Consider the following 19,874-nt stretch of genomic DNA (forward strand, 5'->3'; position numbering starts at 1 on the left):
GAACACTGCAGAGACACCATCACATGTCTCGATGTCAGTGAACTAGCCAGACCTTCCCGCCGGGAAGGAACAATCAAGCCAAAAGCATTCTCTAGTCAAGGAAACCACCTCAGCAAGGTATCCATCCACAGACAGCTGTTTCGGGGGTTTTGCCCCTCATCAGTGTGGAGCAGGTTTCTGGCTAGTGGGAGCAATGACTAGTAAGTAAAACCCCGAAACAGCTGTCTGTGGATGGATACCTTGCTGAGGTGGTTTCCTTGACTAGAGAATGCTTTTGGCTTGATTGTTCCTTCCCGGAGGGAAGGTCTGGCTAGTTCACTGACGTCGAGACATGTGATGGTGTCTCTGCAGTGTTCTTTTGCATATTTGATTTCCCAGGGGGCAATGTTCTAGAATACACTGACGTTGAGACACGTGATGGTGTCTCTGCAGTGTTTTGGTTGATCTCCCTGAGGTCAACCAGCGTCCTTTTGCATGCACTTACTAGTCATTGCTCCCACTAGCCAGAAACGAGATGGTGTCTCTGCAGTGTTCTTTTGCATATTTCATTACTTTATTAGCTGCTGGATGTCCTGCAGGAAGTGGTGTATTCCTTCTGCTCTCTGCTGCCACCTCTGTCCATGTCAGGAACTGTCCAGATCAGTAACAAATCCCTATAGAAAACCTCTTCTGCTCTGGACAGTTCCTGACATGGACTGAGGTGGCAGCAGAGAGCACTCTTTCAGACTGCAAGGAATACACCACTTCCTGTAGGACATTGAGCAGCTGATAAGTACTGGAAGACTTCATATTTTTAAGTAGAAGTATTTTGCAAGTCTATGTAACTTTCTGGTACTAGTTGATTTAAAAAAAGGAAAAAAAAAGTTTTGCTGGAGTTCCCCTTTAAGATGAGTTAACAATTTATTGTAATAAGGACTAGAGGACCGCTTCTTGTTTATGATTTTCTGTGATACATATTCTTCTTTGGACAACTATCAAACTTTGACCACAGAGTTTCACTGTGGTAAACAATCCTCCTGTCTCCAAAGTAAGATATGAACACTTTCCATTACCACGTGAGATTAACTGGCAACACGAAAGTCAGCGAAACCACAACGTGGATTAAAATGATCCTCCCGGAAGCAAAAATCTCAACAGGGTTGTAAACGAAACCTTAGTACCTTTTAACATTTAATGATATTATCATAAGTTAATAGACTCAGCCCCCCCCCCCTTATATGTGGTTACATGCTGCCAAAAATGTATAACCTCTAAAACGATAATGCCATAGCTTTTATTTGTATATGGATCTATACTATTGACATTCAAACCAGGATATGTCCTTGCGCTGAATAATTTGCATACTTTGAGGGACAGATTGAGATCTGATTGAGACTGATTGAGATGTGCTTGAATACCCACTGATCTCTAGATACAGCCAGGAAACTGTGTAGAAGCGCACTTTACTCTTGGTGTAATTTTTTTTTTTTTTTTTTTTTTTTTTTGCAGTCTGTAAAATGAGCATGTGCATTATTTTTATGCCCATACTCTATTACGGGCATTTTTCTCTAATGTATGCACACTGATGGTCAAATCCCTATAGACTTTAGTAGTGCACATTATTACATTGAAAAAAATTTTTAACATTTTTTTTTTTTTTTTCTCCATCTCCACCCTTTTTTCCTTCTTCACTGCTGCCCCACCTATTCCTAAATGCCGGCTTTCTACAGTCTTCTTCACCCCTAAGGGAATTCTGTGTTAATGGGCGGGTCTGCCCAGAATCCAAAACTATTAGTCAGAGTGAAGCAGGCACAAAGAACAACTCTGGTATTCTATGCTTTATAGAACTTGGCATTTAATGTGTTAACCTTTATTTAAAGGTGAGTTTCCGGAGGATATTTTTTCATTTTAAAGTACTACTCTCTTGCTACCATTCTCTGCTATAAGTGCTTCCTCTTTGTCCTGGCAGCAGCAGTGACCTGTTGGCATATCATATGTGTGCAGTCAGAGAAGAGAAAGAGCTTTATCCTCTAGTGTACCTATTTTTAAATTAGAGTGTGCAACTTGAGGGGCCCTCACAGGAAGGATCCTCTCTCTCTATGTACCAGTCTGTCATTTATTCTTGTTTTTAAAGCGGATGTACTGGGGCCGGCCGGCCGGTGCAGAAGCACTGGAGGTCGGCCAGCCCGCCCCCAGTGGGAGGGAATTTCCTCCCCTGTATGACGCAGCTCCATTCATTCTAAGCGAGCAGCATCATACAGGGGAGGGAATTCCCTCCCACTGAGGGCGGGCTGGCCGACCTCCAGTGCTTCAGCACAGGCCGGTACCGCTGGATCGATCGATCCGTGGGTTCAGGTTAAAGAGGATGTACCAGGTGGTACATCTCTTTAAGTTACATTATGGTACATGTTGGCCCCTTAACATATATACAGCACTTTGGAATCAAGGGGGCTTAAAAAATAAATCAGAATAATAATCATCATCATCATTGTTGAACTTCGCCAAACATTAAACTAATGTACCATCACTTTGTTTTTTTTTACGTGAATGGATCGGCCCCTCCCCTGAATGGAGCTGTGTCACAGGGGGTTTCGTCACACTGGGTGCCGGCGGGCCCACCCCCAGTGCTTCATGCCAGGTCGGTGCTCAGGAATAGATCAGCACCATGCACTGGAACAGGGCGACTGTTCAAAAAAAAAAAAAAAAAAAAAGGACCGTGGCACCAGCTTCCATGCGCCTGTGCTGATCCATTCAGGCAAAAAAAACAAAGCGATGTACCTGATGATACATTCACTTTAAGGAGAACCCAGACATAGCTGTGTTTGGATACACAGAGGCCTCAGAAGGCAAACCGGTAGAAAATTGTTACTGAAACCTAATTATAACAATGATTCTTAGCCAAAACTATTTGCCCTAAAGGTGGTCATATACCTGCAATAACAGACGTTTATTCGTCCATAAACTCTCTCTCCTGTCTTCCCTGTACACAGAAAAGTTTTCCTCTCAGAGTACGAGGGGGTTGGGCAGTGATTTGTTATCATGCCTGACTCCTATCTCCAAACCCACCGTGAGTGGCAGGTACGGTCGACAAACGTGTATGGGGACCTCCAGTGTGTGCACATTTTTGAATGGCTTGTTTTCATATTTATGTATAGATTCTAAATGACCATGCTTTTTCTCTGTTTCAGAATTCTGTAGGTAGGATTTATGTGCTCCTCAAAATAGGCCATACACCTGCTGTCTATTTCCAGGAGCAACCAGCCATTTGCATGGGGAAAAATGCAAATAAAATATGTACGAAAGAAATAAAGCAGACTAGCTACCTAACTTGTGAAATATTTAAGTGGGGGAGATTTATTGCGCTGAGAGACATTAGCAGAGAGAGGATGAAGAGATTGATCAGAAGTATTAGTTAAAGGGAATGTACTATCAGGCCCAGGCTGAAGCACTGGAGGCGGACCGACCCACCCCCAGTGGGAGGAAACCCCCGCTCCTCTGACACAGCTCCATTAGAATCAATAGAGCCGTATCATAGAGGGTGGGGGGTTCCTCCCACTGGGGGTGGATTGGCCCGCCTCCAGTGCTTCAACCCGGGCCTGATGTTACATTCACTTTAAAAAAAAATCCAACCCAGCTAATTTAAATGTAACAGCTGATCCACATCAACCATACAGGCGGCCTCTTTCTGTTCCACCAGCCTTGGTTGATAGATCTCTCCCTATTTTGTATAAGGAGAACTCTTTTAATCGAGGCCAACCGGGGAGCACCACTGAGGACCGCCCCAATGACTCATGGTTCACGCAGCATGAAAGTGATGATGGGTCATTCTAATAGGTTATGGCCTATGCATGGCACAGAAGAGCTAGTGCATACTTTCTCTTTATATATTTTTTTTTTATTTTTTTTTATAGGCACAAAAGATACCATTGCCATCATGATCGGATTCATTAAAGGCATGGAGATTGTACAACTTGTACGTAGCCATATCCAGGTGACCATGGTAATCGAGGTTGGAAAGAGACATGGAAGCTGGATGAACCATTATTCCATTTTCTTTGTTTCCATATCTTTCTTTGTGGTGACAGCCGCCACAGTGGGCTACTTCATCTTCTACTCTGCTCGCCGGTGGAGACACACAAGGGCTCAGAACCAGAAAATGGTAAGAAATGTAACGTTGTGCACAACATATCCATATCCAGCTTCTGTGTAGATAAATTGATCAGCGGGCAGATGCTCCAGCCGGTAGCACTGCACACAAGTTCATCCCTGATGAAGGTGTCTGTATACACTGAAATGCGTAGGATCTCTTTTGGCTTGCGCTAGGATCTGTACCTAAGGAGAGTGACGTCACTCAGAATACTGCGTTGCCACGGAAAATTGAACTGTGTGAACTTGCATGCAATGTTACGGGGATGGAGCATCTGCCTAGCTAAGATGATTTCTCCCTGATGATCAACCTCTCTACACTGCACAGAAGCTGGATGTGGCTCTGTTTAAACTACACTGATATCGGCATCCATGTAAGTTTATATTCACCTTCTCACTTGGACTTATATACAGGTATTTGTCACCTATAAATTACTGACCTTTCTCATTTGACTAACTGTCTGTGCTGGGTGTCTTGATATATAGTCTCTGCTCTGAAAAATTGGGGGAATATATGGTGTCCCCCACACACCTAGTAGCACTTGCTCTAGTGAGCATATCTACCAACATTGAGTTGACTGCACTAACACATATTCAAAAGGTGAAAATTGTTCTTAGATTTACACAACAAATTCATTTATATGATATTTAATGGTAAGAGTCCTTTTTGAGCTTTTTTCATTTTGCTGTTATTAAAAGTTGGAAACCCGACACTGCAATTTTCTGAGCTGTTGAACACCTTTAATAAACATTGTTCTCATGCCAGCTCTGCTAGAGATGTCAATCTGCAGGTATGACCTGCGGTGAAAATTTCTGTCTGTATGAAAAGCTGCGTAGGAAGGAATATAATAATGGACAGAGAATTTTCAACTGCTCATAAACTTTGCATCAGGATTGTTTCCTGTATTAGACGGTCTCACATTCATGTGATTTAGACAATGGAGGAGATTTAGCAAACTGGTGTAAAGTAGAACTGGCTCAGTTGCCCCTAGCAACCAATCAGATTCCACTTTTCATTCCTCACAGACTCTTTGAAAAATGAAAAGTGGAATCTTATTGGTTGCTAGGGGCAACTAAGACCGTTCTACTTTGTTTGATAAATCTCCCCCAGTGGTCAGAAAACTACAGCTCCCAGTCTGCAGTTGTCTACGCATGCTGGAGGTTGTAGTTTTGTAATAGTCACAGATATGGTGAGCACTGATGTAGGACATGGTATAGACTGACCAATAGGAGATTAAAAAACATGGCTGATTTATTTCAAAACGGTGCCACTCATGCTTATAGGTTGTCGGGTATCGCAGTTAAATTCCATTGAAGTGAATAGGGCTGAGGAAACATATAAAAATATTTGTATGTTCTCTGATGCATATGTGTCAACAGGGAAATAAAAAAAAATTATTGTCCTCGAATTGGTTTTCAGCTAAATGATCTATAACACCTATTTGTCACCTGGTATGTATCTATTGTTCTTACTCACTGAAGGGCCTATACATGGGTTTAATATAAAAGACAAGTTTGTGGATATACCACTGTATATTGGTGGTTATTCTAAGTAACTTACTGGGAGTGGATGCTATACTCTGTGCCAGGGACACCTGGCAAATACATCAGGGAGCATAGAATTCACATTTCTACTAGCCTTCCCCTTTAATTACTTAATTATAATGTGACAATGAATGCAGATCCTGAAAGATGTGATTTAGAGTATATGTGGAAGAGCTATGACACGAATGAGCTTTCAATGCTCCTATTGAATGTATAATGGATGGTCTCTTCCCAATATAGAAACTCGCCTCTTTGACAGCTAGTCAGGCTTCATTTCTCTCTAAAGCAAACCTGTCATTAATTTCATGCTGCCTGAACCATAAGTCATTGAGATGTTCCCTCGTGGCTTCTTCCTCTTTTGCTGGCCTTGGTTGGGTGTAGGATGATATCTATTTATTAAAGGAATTATCCAGGCTTAGAAAAACATGGCAACTTTCTTCCAAAACCAGCACCACTTCTGTCCTCAGGTTGGGTGTGGTTTTGCAGCTAAGTTCGATTTAAAGTGAATGAAGCTGAATTGTAATATCAAGCACAACCTAAGGACAGGGGTGGTGCTGTTTTGTTTGTTTTTTCTTACTCATAGCCCTTTTAAGGCTGGTGGGGCAGGGGAAGCTGCTAAAGACTTCCTAGTGATCCAGGCTGCATAAAAGGAACAGCAGGGGACATCACCAACATTAGATATATACACTTGTTAGTATGTACCAATGACCACCGTCATCCTGAACCAGCGATGCCTTTGTTATGACAATCCCCTGTGTCCTTCAAGAGATAAGCTTTAAAAACTACATATTCTAATGAGCTCTTTTGGTGCACTGGGGGCGCGCATGAGCCCTGCTACCTGCTACAACCTGAGTTACATCAGTTAGAACAGTTGGCAGAGATAAGCTGTTTCTCATGAATACTCATAAGAAGGCAGGCAAAGTGGGCAGCTGTAGTGGTGCAATCAGGGGTTGGGGTATGCCCCCAGTGCACCAAGAAAACTTGTAAGCATATTTTATTTTTAAAGCTTATCTCCTGAGTGTCACGTTGGCTTATCACAAAAGCATCGCTGGCTTCAAGATGGGGGCGGCCATCGGCACGTACTAACAGTTGTTTATATCTAATGTCGGTGAAGAATGGTGAATTGCAAAAGGGTATCTTTGAATTTTGGTGACTACAATACTAATGCTGACTGCAAAAAGACAAAATTTCCACATTACGGAACATCTTTTCTTAGATGTAAGACGAGTGGTGCTTCCTGGACTATTGTACCATGACTCAAAGGGAGTGTTACAGTTTCTATTTATTTACAGTCTATGATGGACAATGATGTAGCCTTGTTTCAAAATAGAATCCCTGGTATACAAATGTGGCAATAAATATCAATCAGTAATGCTGATGTCTATATAATGACATTCTTGAAACTAGTACCCCCTAGTGTACAGGGATTTTGATTGGTGTCAAGTATTTATTAAAGGGCTATTCTACCAAAAATCTTTTTAACATTATGTAATAGCCCACCCTTAGCTTCACATATTGGTCGCGCTTCTTCTGCAGACTCACCCCCCTCTGGACACACAAAATGAGCTAAACTGAGTACACACTGTCTCTCTCCTTCCTCCTGGCCCCCACCTTCCAAGATGTCCTCTGTCTCTTTATTGAGCTGGGTTAGTGATTATAACCTGCCCAATGATGAGAGGGAGGACACATGACGCACTGATATAACCTTCAGTGGTCCCATCACTACCAATGTTTATTATAGGCTTGGTCAATTACAAGCCCACTATGTAAAACTGTAAATAAAATAAAATAGTCATTTATTATCTACAAGTTTCTTGGGCATTGCAGGAGTAATGCCAGGAGGTGTTTGAAGGCTTTGAAGATATATAATACTATATTTTACAATGATTTCACTTATCTTGTCAGGGATTGGTCTCCTCTGTCAGGGCTGTTCTCTTTCAGTTGCAGCTTCAAGTGTCACTGTCACAACTTTCAGAATCTAAATCAACAGGGGATATAAAATAAAGCAGGTTTGAAATTTGCATTATTAATATTATTAATAATAATAATAATAATAAATATTTTTTTTATCTTGCTGTGAAACAAAGCTATACTTACCAGAAATCCAGGTCCAATCTCCTTAAGGCAGATTTTTAGTCTTGTTCTGGTTTGAAATTAAAGAGACTTAACACATGGGCGGGGGCATATTTACGAAGCCTGCATCCTGGGTGTATGCCAGGGAGAAGGTGCAGATTTGCCCCTTCTCCATGGAATACACCTGCCTTATCCCCTGCTTACCTGATGGCAGGTGCAGATCAGGCCCGATTCTCTAAGAGGCGTGCGTATGGCAGTGCATTGTGGGTGGGGCCTAATTTAAGACCAGCATGCTCGTACGCTGGTCTTCATAAATGTCGCCCATGAAGTCTGGCCAGTGCAAAGTGTTACAGCTCAATGCATAAATCAATCATTCTCTCTAAAACATGGGACTTCCTGTGTTTTGACTCTGGAAAATTGGTAAATTGCAAACTTGCTTCATATCACATGTTACTGTTGATTTAGATTTTGAAAGTTATAACGATGGTAAACTTTCAGTTGCACAGTAACCACATTTCTGTGTTTATTGTGCAATATAGTAGTGATGAGCAGTGGGCAAGAAAGAAAGCTAATGGGGCGGATCAGTGAACGGACCAATCTGGGAGAAGCACTGCATGATGGCTCGCGCAATCTTCAATATAGACCAGGTTTTAGAAAAAGTTGTAACTCAGGGACAGCTGCAGCAAGGAAGACTGGCTGGCGATGGCTCAAAATACTCAGGGGGACTTGGTGAGTAAGATCAGCTAGTTTTAGGAGCATTTCATTTTTAGCTCTTAGTCAAATAACCCTTTTAAGATGCCATAATCTAGTGCCTAAAAGTAGATTTCCTAAAACAAAAACTTAAAATGTTAGTCCTGATCTATAAATGACTTTCCCTTTATCAGGATTAATGCAGTGTGTGTTTTGGTGCCCTTAAGGGGTAGTGCGGTGCTACACACTTATTAACTAAATAACACACATTACAAAGTTATAAAACTTTGTAATGTGTGTTATTTAAGGGAATGGCCCCCTTCCCGTGTTCCGCCCCCCCCCCCCACCCCCGGAAGTGTGGTGCATTATACTCACCAAATTCCTGTCGACCCTGGCCGCCATCTTGGGACAATGAAGTCATCTTTAGGAGGCCGGCCGGACCGCTCCAACCCTCCCTCATGCTGGCCCCCCTCTGGCGTGTCATCAGCTGCTCAGCCGCCAAATGTGTAGCAACGCACTACCCCTTTAAGCAAACATGGTTTTCAAATTAGTTTTAGCAAGATATCCCTTAAATTCTTAGGCCACCCATAAAAATATGGCTGTCAGTCAGTCTTTTATTTGCAAGAGGCTGTGTCTTTCACTCCCTCCATACACAAGAATGTTCTCCTTGGTTTAGGTGCTCATATGGTCTGAATGGAAAGAAGAGGCTAAGCCAATGACTCTGGTGCTGTCTCTAAATTCCCAGAGAACAAAAGGATCAGGCAGCTGAAATTTAACTGATGTCAAATAGAATGTTTTAGGAGGCCATAATACACTTCGGATGGTCAGAGGGTTTGGCTGACACGTGTCCAGTAAGTACAGTGTGGGGGCCTTTAGCCGGCTGATTCCTGGCACAGCATGGAGACACCACTTACGGATGTTCTTCTTGCTGGCCTCTGATTCCCCATTGGGGGGGCACGGACGGACTAAACTAAAAGCCAAAAGGGAATATTCCAGAAACCAAGAGAAGTTTGTATCACGTGACAAATATTTATCATTCAGGATAATTACTGTTACTATAAGTGAACCCGTGTTAATGATCCTGGTTGATGGAGCTACGTAACCTTATATCATCACTTGCACATGTTCTACCTATGTAAATTAGCAGTCCCTAATTTGCAATAAATATTCAAATAACCACAAGAAGTGATTGATAACATTAATGTAATACTAGTAATGAGTTCTTTCATTTGATGTGTATCTGTTTCCCATGTACACAAGCCAGATATTCTCCTGTGGAGTGTATTTTTCCACTATCGGTGAAGGGCAAACTTCATAAACTATTGGTATGTTAAAGGGTTACTCCAGTTAGGAAAGAGTTAACCCCGTACAGTCCCCACCCATGAGGTAATCTTGTTTGTAATAGGCTTCTATTTTATGAATTGGGCCGTTTGTCTGTATCATATGCTGACTCACTGCCTGAAGCTGCTCAAACTCGTGTCTGGTCCACACTGAGTGCACTCCTTTGTCCTCCCCCTCCCTCTGTCTCTTCTGTAGGCCATAAAAAACAGAAGGGTGGGTGAGGTCAAACGATCAGTCGGGGATCATTGAGTGCACCTAAATGCACACGCCAAGCATTTAAGCACTTAGACCAGTGCATGCAGGCATTGGCTGGTGACAGGTTCACCCACCCTTACCTGCACTGCCTTATTTATAAAGATGGCCGAACCAGAAGAAAAATGATGCACTTTGCCCCTCTGCCATTTTCTCTCGCACCCCCTCCTGATAGTATGTAAGCTCATGCATGCGAGCAAGGCCCTCACTCCTCATGTATGGATAATTATATGTATATCTCTGTAATGTCTATATATGTACCCCAGAATTGTAATGTGCTGCGGAATCTGTTTGCGCTATATAAATAAAAATTATTATTATTATAATTATTATTTATTATTTATTATTATTATTATTCCTCTTTAAAAAAAACTAAGGAGCACAAAGAGTATATACTGCTTAAAACGTATCTCAAAAAACTCTTCTAGACTTCTCATGGCTTATGGGAGATTTAAAGGGGTTATCCAGCGCTAAAAAAACATGGCCACTGTTTCACCTCTTTGTCTCCAGATTGGGTGGGGTTTGGAACTCAGTTCTATTGAAGTAAATGAAGCTTAATTGCAAACCACACCTGAACTGGAGACAAGAGGGGCAAAAGTAGCTGTGTTTTTGTTGCGCTGAATAACCCCTTTAAGTGACTTGGTTAGGAGAGTAACTAATTTAATGACCAGCAGGTGTAGAGCCACTATACTACCCAAACGGCTTGACTTTGGGCCAAACTTGAGAGCAGAACCTATGCAGCCCCTTGGTTTTAACCCTTTATTTCTCTCCAAGATGAGAAAGCTAAACTTAGCTGCAGGTCAATACCTCAAGAAGTAAACAGGAAAAAAATATGTATTTCTTCCTGTTTACCCATTGTATTTACAGGCCCCATAGGAGTATCCCTTATTTGCTACTGTCAGCTAGGCAGTCCTTAGAGTTAGTAGGCCCTTATCCAGCTGAAGCACACGCAACAGACTTTGGATTGTGGCTTGCACCCGTCGGAGTGGGGCAATATGCTTAAAGCCCAAGTGGCTTTTAGGTGAGCACCTTTTCACCATTCCTTATTTCTGGTTCATTGATGTCTCACACGAGGCACCCATGCCATGTTTTCTTTTTTTTTTTCCTTTTATACCTCAAGAGGTCCTAATGTGGGTATTGGCTGGCCCAGTGGACCAGGCGACACCAGTGCAAAGCATCTATGAGAAGGCAAGTCTGTAACCAGGCATAGGTCATACATTAGTGGTACAGTAGCATAGTCAAGGATGGGCAGGTTGGTCATGGCAGGAATATCATGTTCAGGGTCAACAGGAAGGTCAAACCGTTCATACACAGAAATCCACAATTGCCCTTGCTTGCAGGCTAAATTGAGAGGAACTGTCAGTACTTCCTGGAGACTTCAGTTGAACGGATCATGCCTGGCCTACCGTAATGGTTCATAAGCAAGGGCAACAGATCATCAAAACAAAGCAGGCATAGGGGGATTAGTAAATCTACATCTCTCAAACAGCACATTTTGAAAACCGCTTGTATATCTGAAATGTTTTCACATACTGTATCAGCTTAGACTTATGTTGTCACAACCCTTCAAAGTTGGAAACGACCTTTGAAAATGGGCCAGGGACATATGATATGCATGCTGGTTTTATAAAAAGGGTAAAGGAAATATTACACGGCACGAAAATGAGGAGGAAGCAAGTGCCGACCTGTCAGCTCCGTGCTCCCTTCCCCTCGTTCCCTGCTTGCTGCCTATTACACGGAGCAACGGGCAGCAGACTGTTGCTGACATGATTGTGACTTTTCCACTTGTTGGCTGATTGTGGTCTTTTAACGTGTCCTAATAAACCAAACGATTATCGGCCATTCTTAGCCGATAATCGTTTAGTGTAATAGCAGCTATGGGGGGGGGGGGTACTCTAATCCAGTGGTTGCAAACATTGGGAGTCGTAGTATGCAGTTGGTAGTGGACTGCCAGTGTTACAGCTAGAATTTTCACTCTCTACCCTGCTACCCTGTTTGGTTTATCATGACAGTCTAGCCAACACTGTCCACCCACAAATGTACACACCTAAGAAACCTGTCTGTCCTGATATTTGCATCTAATATTGGTTACTATTGCGATATCCTAGAAGTCATTTTGTTTAGTGTTTTTATGCCTCCTGTAATGCCTATAGTATACAGTTATAGCCTTTTGGGTTTAACACTTACATGGCATTGGTTCTAACACAAATGGGATAGAATAGACTCTATTTCCTAGTCCTGGTGTTAACTATTTTATCACAAACCTCTGTACTTTCACCCTTGCACTGTGCAGCAGAAAGCTAATACTTTAGATAAGATAATGCTAATCTCCTATTTTACAATCCATTTTATAAGAGAACGAAAATATAATGTTTGCACTATGTTCCCTACAAACAGGACACAAGCAAAGGAGAACTCCGAAGGGATGACAAGTCACCTGTTATGTCACCCTAGCCCCTCCCCTTAAAGTGTAACAGTAGACCATGGCTTTTAGGCTGTAGCCACCATTCCAAGTGCCATACAATTTGTATTTTTTAATAGATGTAGCTTTATGTGGACTTATTATGTGGAATGAAAACCATTCACATGCCAGAGTCACTAGCGAGCTTTAAAGCTAATGGGTTAAAGATCTAGGATCGGAGTTGGCTTCAATCCCTGTCACTGCAGTAGGGTGTCGGCTGCATGTAATAGCTGATGGTACAGACTCCGAGCCTGTACCACTTCACACTGTAAATGTATGGCACTGTGCAAGAACTACTACCCACCAATGACATAAATGTATGGGGATGGGATTAAAATAAAGTAATATAAAATCATTATTTCTTTTTGGGTGGAAATGCTCAATAATGTTAAACTAAAGGTGGAATATAATAAAGTATACTTTTCCCCCAGTTTTCTAGTACTTCACAACTGAGGTAAAAATACCCGACCCAGCTGATGAAATCTACCGCATCATATATATACTGTATATTTTTTCCCGCCATACCTCTCTTTTAAAAGGACCAAAAATTCTATATTATCCGATAGTTGTAAAAAAATAAAATAAAATAGAACTTTCAGAGTGTAGAGAACCCAATGTTGGCTATAAGGTGTGCCACCTGTGTACTTACAGGGTATGTGAGCTCCCCCAGCTCAAGGAGGTACCATTGACTACCTGGCACTCAAAACGTATGTGAATATTAAAACTAATTGTATACAGGAATTGTTTAGACTTTCATTTCTGTGGATAGCTATTATTTGGTCACTGCTATTTGTGTACTGTATTGTGGTACTTAAAACATGTGTCGCTTTAAAAACAAATGTTACACAGAAATAAAACCGTAAAGTGCAACAGCAACCTGCTGAAAAATCTGTTCTAAAGATTTTGAAAAAAGTAGGTTCTTGGCAAACTATTTGATCAAACAGAGTGTACCATCTCGCCACGTTACGGTGACCTCCGAGAGATGTTAGACATGTCAAAAGTTTTGATTAGTCAGGGTCTTGGCTTTCAGACCCCCTGATTGTTAGAGCCAGGAGAAGAATGTGGCTGAGCGTTTCTCCACCCAGTTCTCATAGACTTAAGCCCCTATTACACGGGGCGACTGTGAGGAGCAAATGAGCGATGTTGTTTGCTCCTTGTTCCCCGCTTGCTGCTGCTGTTATTACACGTGGCAGCAGTGGGGAGGTGAAAGCCGAAGGCGGGAGGGAGGCTGCCCGGGTGATCGATGTTGAAAGCCAAACGACTGCAACGATTAGCAGACATCGTTCATGTCGGCTGATAGTTGCCTTCTATAAGGGTCCATTTACACAGAAAGATAATCTGACAGATTATCTGCCAAAGATTTGAAGCCAAAGCCAGAAACAGACTATAAACAGAGATCAGGTCATAAAGGAAAGCCTGAGATTTTGCCTCTTTTCAAATCCAACAGAAGGTTTTGCTTGGGGCACCATTTAATGTAAAAATGGTAGAGATGAGTGAATTTACAGTAATAATAGTAAGTGAAGGTCATCAGCCGGCTGCCCTTTAACTCGCTGCCGATCCATGCCGCTCCTCCCCTGGTGCTGGGAAACGCTGGATCCAGTCCTGGAAAACTGGGAGAAGTTTCCCAGGACTGGATCCAGCTTTTTCCAGCACCGGGATAGGAGCGGCACTGAGTTAACGGCAGCAGAGTGATAAGCGGATTGCAGAGATAAAGCGCTTCACTTCATTAGTACTGTAAATTCACTCATCTCTAAAAGCTGGCCATGAGAAAACCTTATGGAGGAAGCATTGAAGTCTGCATTGTAACACTCACAATTTTCTTATGTAACTACCAATATGAAGAGCACATCCTGTAGGTGTTCATGAACCTATTTGTTTCACCAGTAATTTATGAGAGGTGTTTATATTGTTTATAACGATTTAATATGACCATATCTGTTATGGAATATTTAATGTGTCGGCCAGAGACAGGTGAAGTAATATTCAGTTCTTCCTGATGAACAAACCGGCTGTGTCATGCATTTGTTAGGCGGCTGTCGTCCTGATACCATATACACACAGCTGATTGATCTGTCAGTGAGCGACTGGCACGGACTATCTCTGGACACTCGTCTCTGCTTGTGGAATTTGACCATTTGTACAGATCCATATTTACACCTGGGTCGTACCTGTGCATACACTGCGGCTAGTTTATTCTGTTTCTGTTTGGAAGTGATTGCAGGAAGCTTTATTCCTTGTTTTTATCCCCGAAGGGTGTGAGCTATATAATAAAGGATGTCCTTATTATGCTATATGGCCGTGAGTGACAATCTTACTTGGCTCAGACATGTTTTATGCAGAGCGTCTATGAACAGGCTGAAATCATTTGCCTTTCTACTGTAAAGGGAAAATCTAAACAATCTCTGGCCACAGTCAAGGTAGTAGTATTCTGGACAAGGTGTCAAAGGGTGGACATTCATTTTAGGTCTTTAGATACTCGATGTAAACTTTCTGTAACGTGACCCTCATACTATGAGTATAGAAGATATATAATTCTCGATATTCAATATTGATTTGCTTTGGACCTTTTTTGCGATTGATTTTAGGGAAAATCATCAAAGATGTAGAGGTTTACGTTACAATAAGGCTTCCCTGCAGCAGATGGCACAAAGCCCCAGAGACGTAGCATGCTAATCCCTTAGGGCTGGTGTATCTTCCTATAAAAAAAAAAGACGTTTTCTAAGTGTGTGTATATCCTGTATGGCAAAGATTTCATCAGGGGCCGGGTGTGGCCTGGGTCCCAGAGGAAGCACATGGGGTGCAGCTGTTTGTGTCTATGAACCTTTTTTTGTTCATATATTTTGTTCAAACCCAGGATGGCCCTTTATATATAGTGCCCTCTGAGATATATAGGATACCTGCCTTACAGCACTGCTGCTGTGCTGCAATGAATAGCCTGTAAATTCTCCAAAACTGGATCACATGCAGTCATGGGTGACATGCCACTGAAATCAGCCTGCCTGTCACTGCTATTAGAGAGTACAGATAGGGCAAGCAGGTGCCCTTTAGCGTGAACCTGTTACAATTAATTACAGTTAATCTGCAGGCAGCATAGTATAGAGCAGGAGGAGCTGAGTGGATTGATATATAGTTTTGTGGGAAAAGTTCCAGGATAATCCTGTACCGTAATCTATTTAATCTATTTGTGTAATTCTGGGCAAGGTAGTCCTGCTCAGTGACTCCTATATGCACACCACCTATATAGATAGCTGTCAATCACTGAGTAGGACTGCCCACGTGACTACTTGGAAATAACAGATTTTTTTCCACAAAACTATATATCATTCTACTCAGCACTTCCTGCTGTATAACATGATACCTGCAGACTGGACTGCATTTTTAATGCGACGGCTTTTTGTGGCAGTTTCTCTTTGTTTTAGAGCCAAAGCCAAAAATTGATTCAAAAGTATAAAAGACTTATGGCTTTGGCTCAAAAAAAACTGATTGAAAATCTTTACTAAAACGTACGTGTGTGTGTGTATTTTTTTGTTTTGTGAGATAAATACTGCTGCCATCTTAGTGAACGGGATAGAATTTAGCATTACAGGCCAACAAGTAAGCCTAATTAAATATTATTCTAAGGAGAGTAATTCTATGACGTTTGTCCTAGTATAATAGAATTCATCAACAGTCTTTGCTTATAATACAGCTTTGAACTAGGCCTTTCTGCCTTTAGTCTGATAAAGTTCTGAACAAAGCTTAACTCTACTAAAACCAAAATAATTATAACTGCAGGCAAAGGGCTGGTGCTTGACATGCCTGTACACCCCTGAAGGGCTGATGGATGCTAAGTGGTGTTTTTTTTTTTTTTTTTGCTACTTTTCTATTAAGCTGTTATCTCTGTGCAACAAGTAATATGACTGCCAGCACAGCTCTGAAACAGTTGTCAACCAAACTGCTATACGTTAGGAAGGTAAATGCACAGGTAACTATAAGCCCTTGAGCCCAAATTTGTAATGTGGTCCTCAAGTATCAACTATAATCTATCGCTGGTTTTCTTCTATAGGGTAAAAAGGTGTGTAATTGTGGTGAGAAATCGAAATATCAATTGAAGGTTATCACAATAAAAAATATAATAAAATAAATTTGCAACTGCAACATTCTATTTGACTATAAAAAGCTTAGTAATCTATGTAACCAGGAACCTCTGACTTAAATATAGCACCATTTAGCTGACTATAAGGAGTCCTACATTACAAGCCAAACAGGTAGGCAACGCTGTTTTACGTAGCTATGGAAATGGTTTTGGTCTGTATTGCCCTCAGACTTCTTTGAAAGGTTTTAAAACCGTCTCGTATTATAGACTTGTCTTCCGTCTACAATGCTCAACTGCTTATTGAACTGCTTTGCTTTTCTCTTGCAGAAAAAATTAAAAGATGAAGCAAAAAAAGCAATTGGGCGACTGGAGCTGCGCACCATCAAGCAGGGAGATAAGGTAATATTGCTTAGGATTGCAGATAGGATATTATATACACCTGTATAACGCATTTCATACCAAATATTTGAAATAGTGTATGATTCATTATATCCACATCACGTATGCCGGACCACCGCCATCGGTTACTCAAGCTTTGCAGTTTACTCTCACTGGTGGTTCTTAGAATGAAGTCTCTCCATCTGAGCTCTGGCTGACTTGCATACACATGCCCCATGGTCATTCTAAGACCCGCGCTGAGATCACTGCTGGGAAGTTGTTTTTGAAAGGAATTTATAAATTTTTATGAGATATTTTAGTGCTTAGACTAGCTAAACCTGTAATACCCCTTTTTACATCTCTGCAATGCACGTTAACAATCTGTGATGGAACCATTATGAAATCTATGCTTCCTGTGTCCCAGTTTCTTGTTTTCTTTGGGCTCACACATCAGAAGATTGCATTGCATTTTAAAGGTCATTAGAGATATCATTCTTAGTGGGAAGATATAACAGGCCAGGTTTTAAAGCCAGGCCCATGACCTAGTACCAAAAGCTGAATCCCCTATATTTTCCCTATAGATTTTATAGCACCTACATATGTGGCAGTGCTGTCAATTATCACATTTCTGGCCCAATGGAGCATTTACTATCCCATTTCCCTCTGGGACACTTACACTAGAGCCAACTTAATAGGAAACCAGTTCGTGTATGTTAAAGGGAACCTGGTACACTGAAAATGCAGTCAGCTCGGCAGTCATCCTGTAACAGAGCAGGAGCAGCTGAGCAGATGAGCAGATTAACCCCTTAAGGATCTGCCCAATTTCCATTTTTGCGCTTTTGTTCCTTTTGTGCTTAAAAGGCCATGGCACTTGCATTTTTTCACCTTGAGACCCACATGAGCCCTTATTTTTTGCGCCACTAATTCTAATTTGCAATGACAAGCTTAATTTTTGCATAAAGTACACTGCAAAACCTGAAAAAAATTTAATGTGTGGTGAAATTGGAGGGGGGGGGGGAACCCTTTTTTTAAAATTTGGGGAGGTTTTGTGTTCACAACGTCTGCCCTAGAGTAAAACTGACTTGTTTTGCATGGTCCTCAAGTTGTTGCGATTACAACTATATGTAACTTGTATAACTTTTATTTTATTTGATGGCTTTTAAAAAATTTTAACCTTTTTTTTTTTTAAAAAAAATAAATGTTCCTTCAAATTGCTCTATTCCAATGCTTATAGCGCTTTTATCCTTTGGTCTATGGGGCTGTGTGAGGTGCCATTTTTTGCGCCATGATGTGTACTTTCTATTGGTACCTTTATTGTGCATATGCAACTTTTTCATCGCTTTTAATTAGAATTTTCCTGGATTTGATGCAAAAATGCACAATTTTGCACTTTGGAATTTTTTGGCGCTTACGCCGTTTACCGTGAGGGATCGGGAATGAAATAAATTTAATAGTTTAGCCGATTATGCATGCGGCTTTACCAAGCATGTATGTATGTATGTATGTATGTATGTATGTTTGTCTGTTTATTTTTATAAAATGGGGAAAGGGGGATTTTTTTTTTACACACACATACTAGAAGTCCCCCTGGGGGACCTCTAGTATTATTGCTGTGAGATCTATGTAGTATAGATATACTGCATAGATCGATGAGATCAGTGTTCTATTGCTCTCGGCTGCTCATTCTCTGCTCATTCTGGGCTAATTCAAGTGGGTGGTCCTTTTGATAAGGTCACCTACTTGACTACTTAGCCACAAATTAGCAAAGTTTTATTCAGCACTCCCCAACCTTTTTCCATCAGGGACCGGCTTCAGACCAGACCACCTTTCCATGGCTCAGCAGGGTGGGGCTTTGGTCATATGGGGGTAGGGTTATGGAGGGGGCTGGAGTTAAGTGCATAAAGTTTCACTGAATTATGACATTTATAATATGAATTTAGGCAAAGTATTACATCCCTCCATGACCTCCCATACCCCTATTATTGTAGCTAACCCCCCATGATGCCCCTGGTTTTGCAGTAACCCCCCCAGTACCCCTTGTATTATAGCTACCCCCCCAGTCTGTACCTAATAAAAATAATAAATATTCAACTCTATCTGTTCCTGCAGTTTGCGCTGCAACAGCGCAGGTTGTCTCCTACAGGCAGTGTGCAATGAAAAGATGTCACCCTGTTCGGCCCACAGTGGAATATGTGCACGACCCTGCCGTACAGGGGTAGGGGAGTCCTTGCTTCTGTATGTACATTACCAGGCCAGTGGTTAGACACCCCTGGTTCACATGAATAAATGACACATTTTACTGTATCTTCTTCCACAAAACGATATATCTATTTGCACGGCTCCTCCTGCCCTGTAACAGGATGCCTCCAAAGTGTTCAGGTTTGGTTTTTAAATTTCCATATCTTGGAAACTATGCATTATATACATCCTCATTGGAATTACATAACGTCAAGGAACCAGTCTGTAAACTTCACTTGAAGACATCGTATTGCATGTGCAGAAATTAATTTCTAATATCGGTCACAATGCTCGTATTTCTGAACACCTGTCTTACATGGGAAGGTAACTGAATATCCTGCACAATGAGCCGTGCACTGTGGTGGCTAAGGTGAATGAAACCTGAGTTAATATACATAGTTTAGTGAATTAAACAGATTTAGCCTCTTGGTGTAACCGAACACTGTGCATGATATGACCTTCAGCTGCTCCGATAACCAGCAAGGATCATAGCTATACCTGGATTAGTAAGGTTACACCCTGAGCACATGTATCATTTCTTGCATACACCCTCCAGAACAGTTTCTATTGTCTCCTTTGCCTTTGTAGTCCTAATGTGGTGCAGTGTAATGCTTCTTTTTAGCAATATGGTATCCTACCTAGAAGATAAATGACCCCTAGAACGAGTCTGTCTATGTGACGTGTCATTAAAAGGGT

At 41.5% G+C, this 19,874-nt stretch overlaps 1 protein-coding gene across 2 annotated transcripts in view; it reads left to right on the plus strand.

The window, feature by feature from the left end:
* RNF128 (ring finger protein 128) overlaps nt 1-19,874 on the plus strand; it is a 99,669-nt gene that overhangs the window by 71,235 nt on the left and 8,560 nt on the right. For both annotated transcript variants that reach the window (XM_069942959.1, XM_069942958.1), the window contains exons 2-3: nt 3,891-4,138; nt 16,890-16,961. In XM_069942959.1, coding sequence (XP_069799060.1) covers nt 3,891-4,138; nt 16,890-16,961 — 320 coding nt within the window. The remainder of the gene's footprint in view (nt 1-3,890; nt 4,139-16,889; nt 16,962-19,874) is intronic.

This window comes from Dendropsophus ebraccatus, chromosome 10 (assembly GCF_027789765.1).
Source record: "Dendropsophus ebraccatus isolate aDenEbr1 chromosome 10, aDenEbr1.pat, whole genome shotgun sequence".
NCBI lineage: Eukaryota > Metazoa > Chordata > Amphibia > Anura > Hylidae > Dendropsophus > Dendropsophus ebraccatus.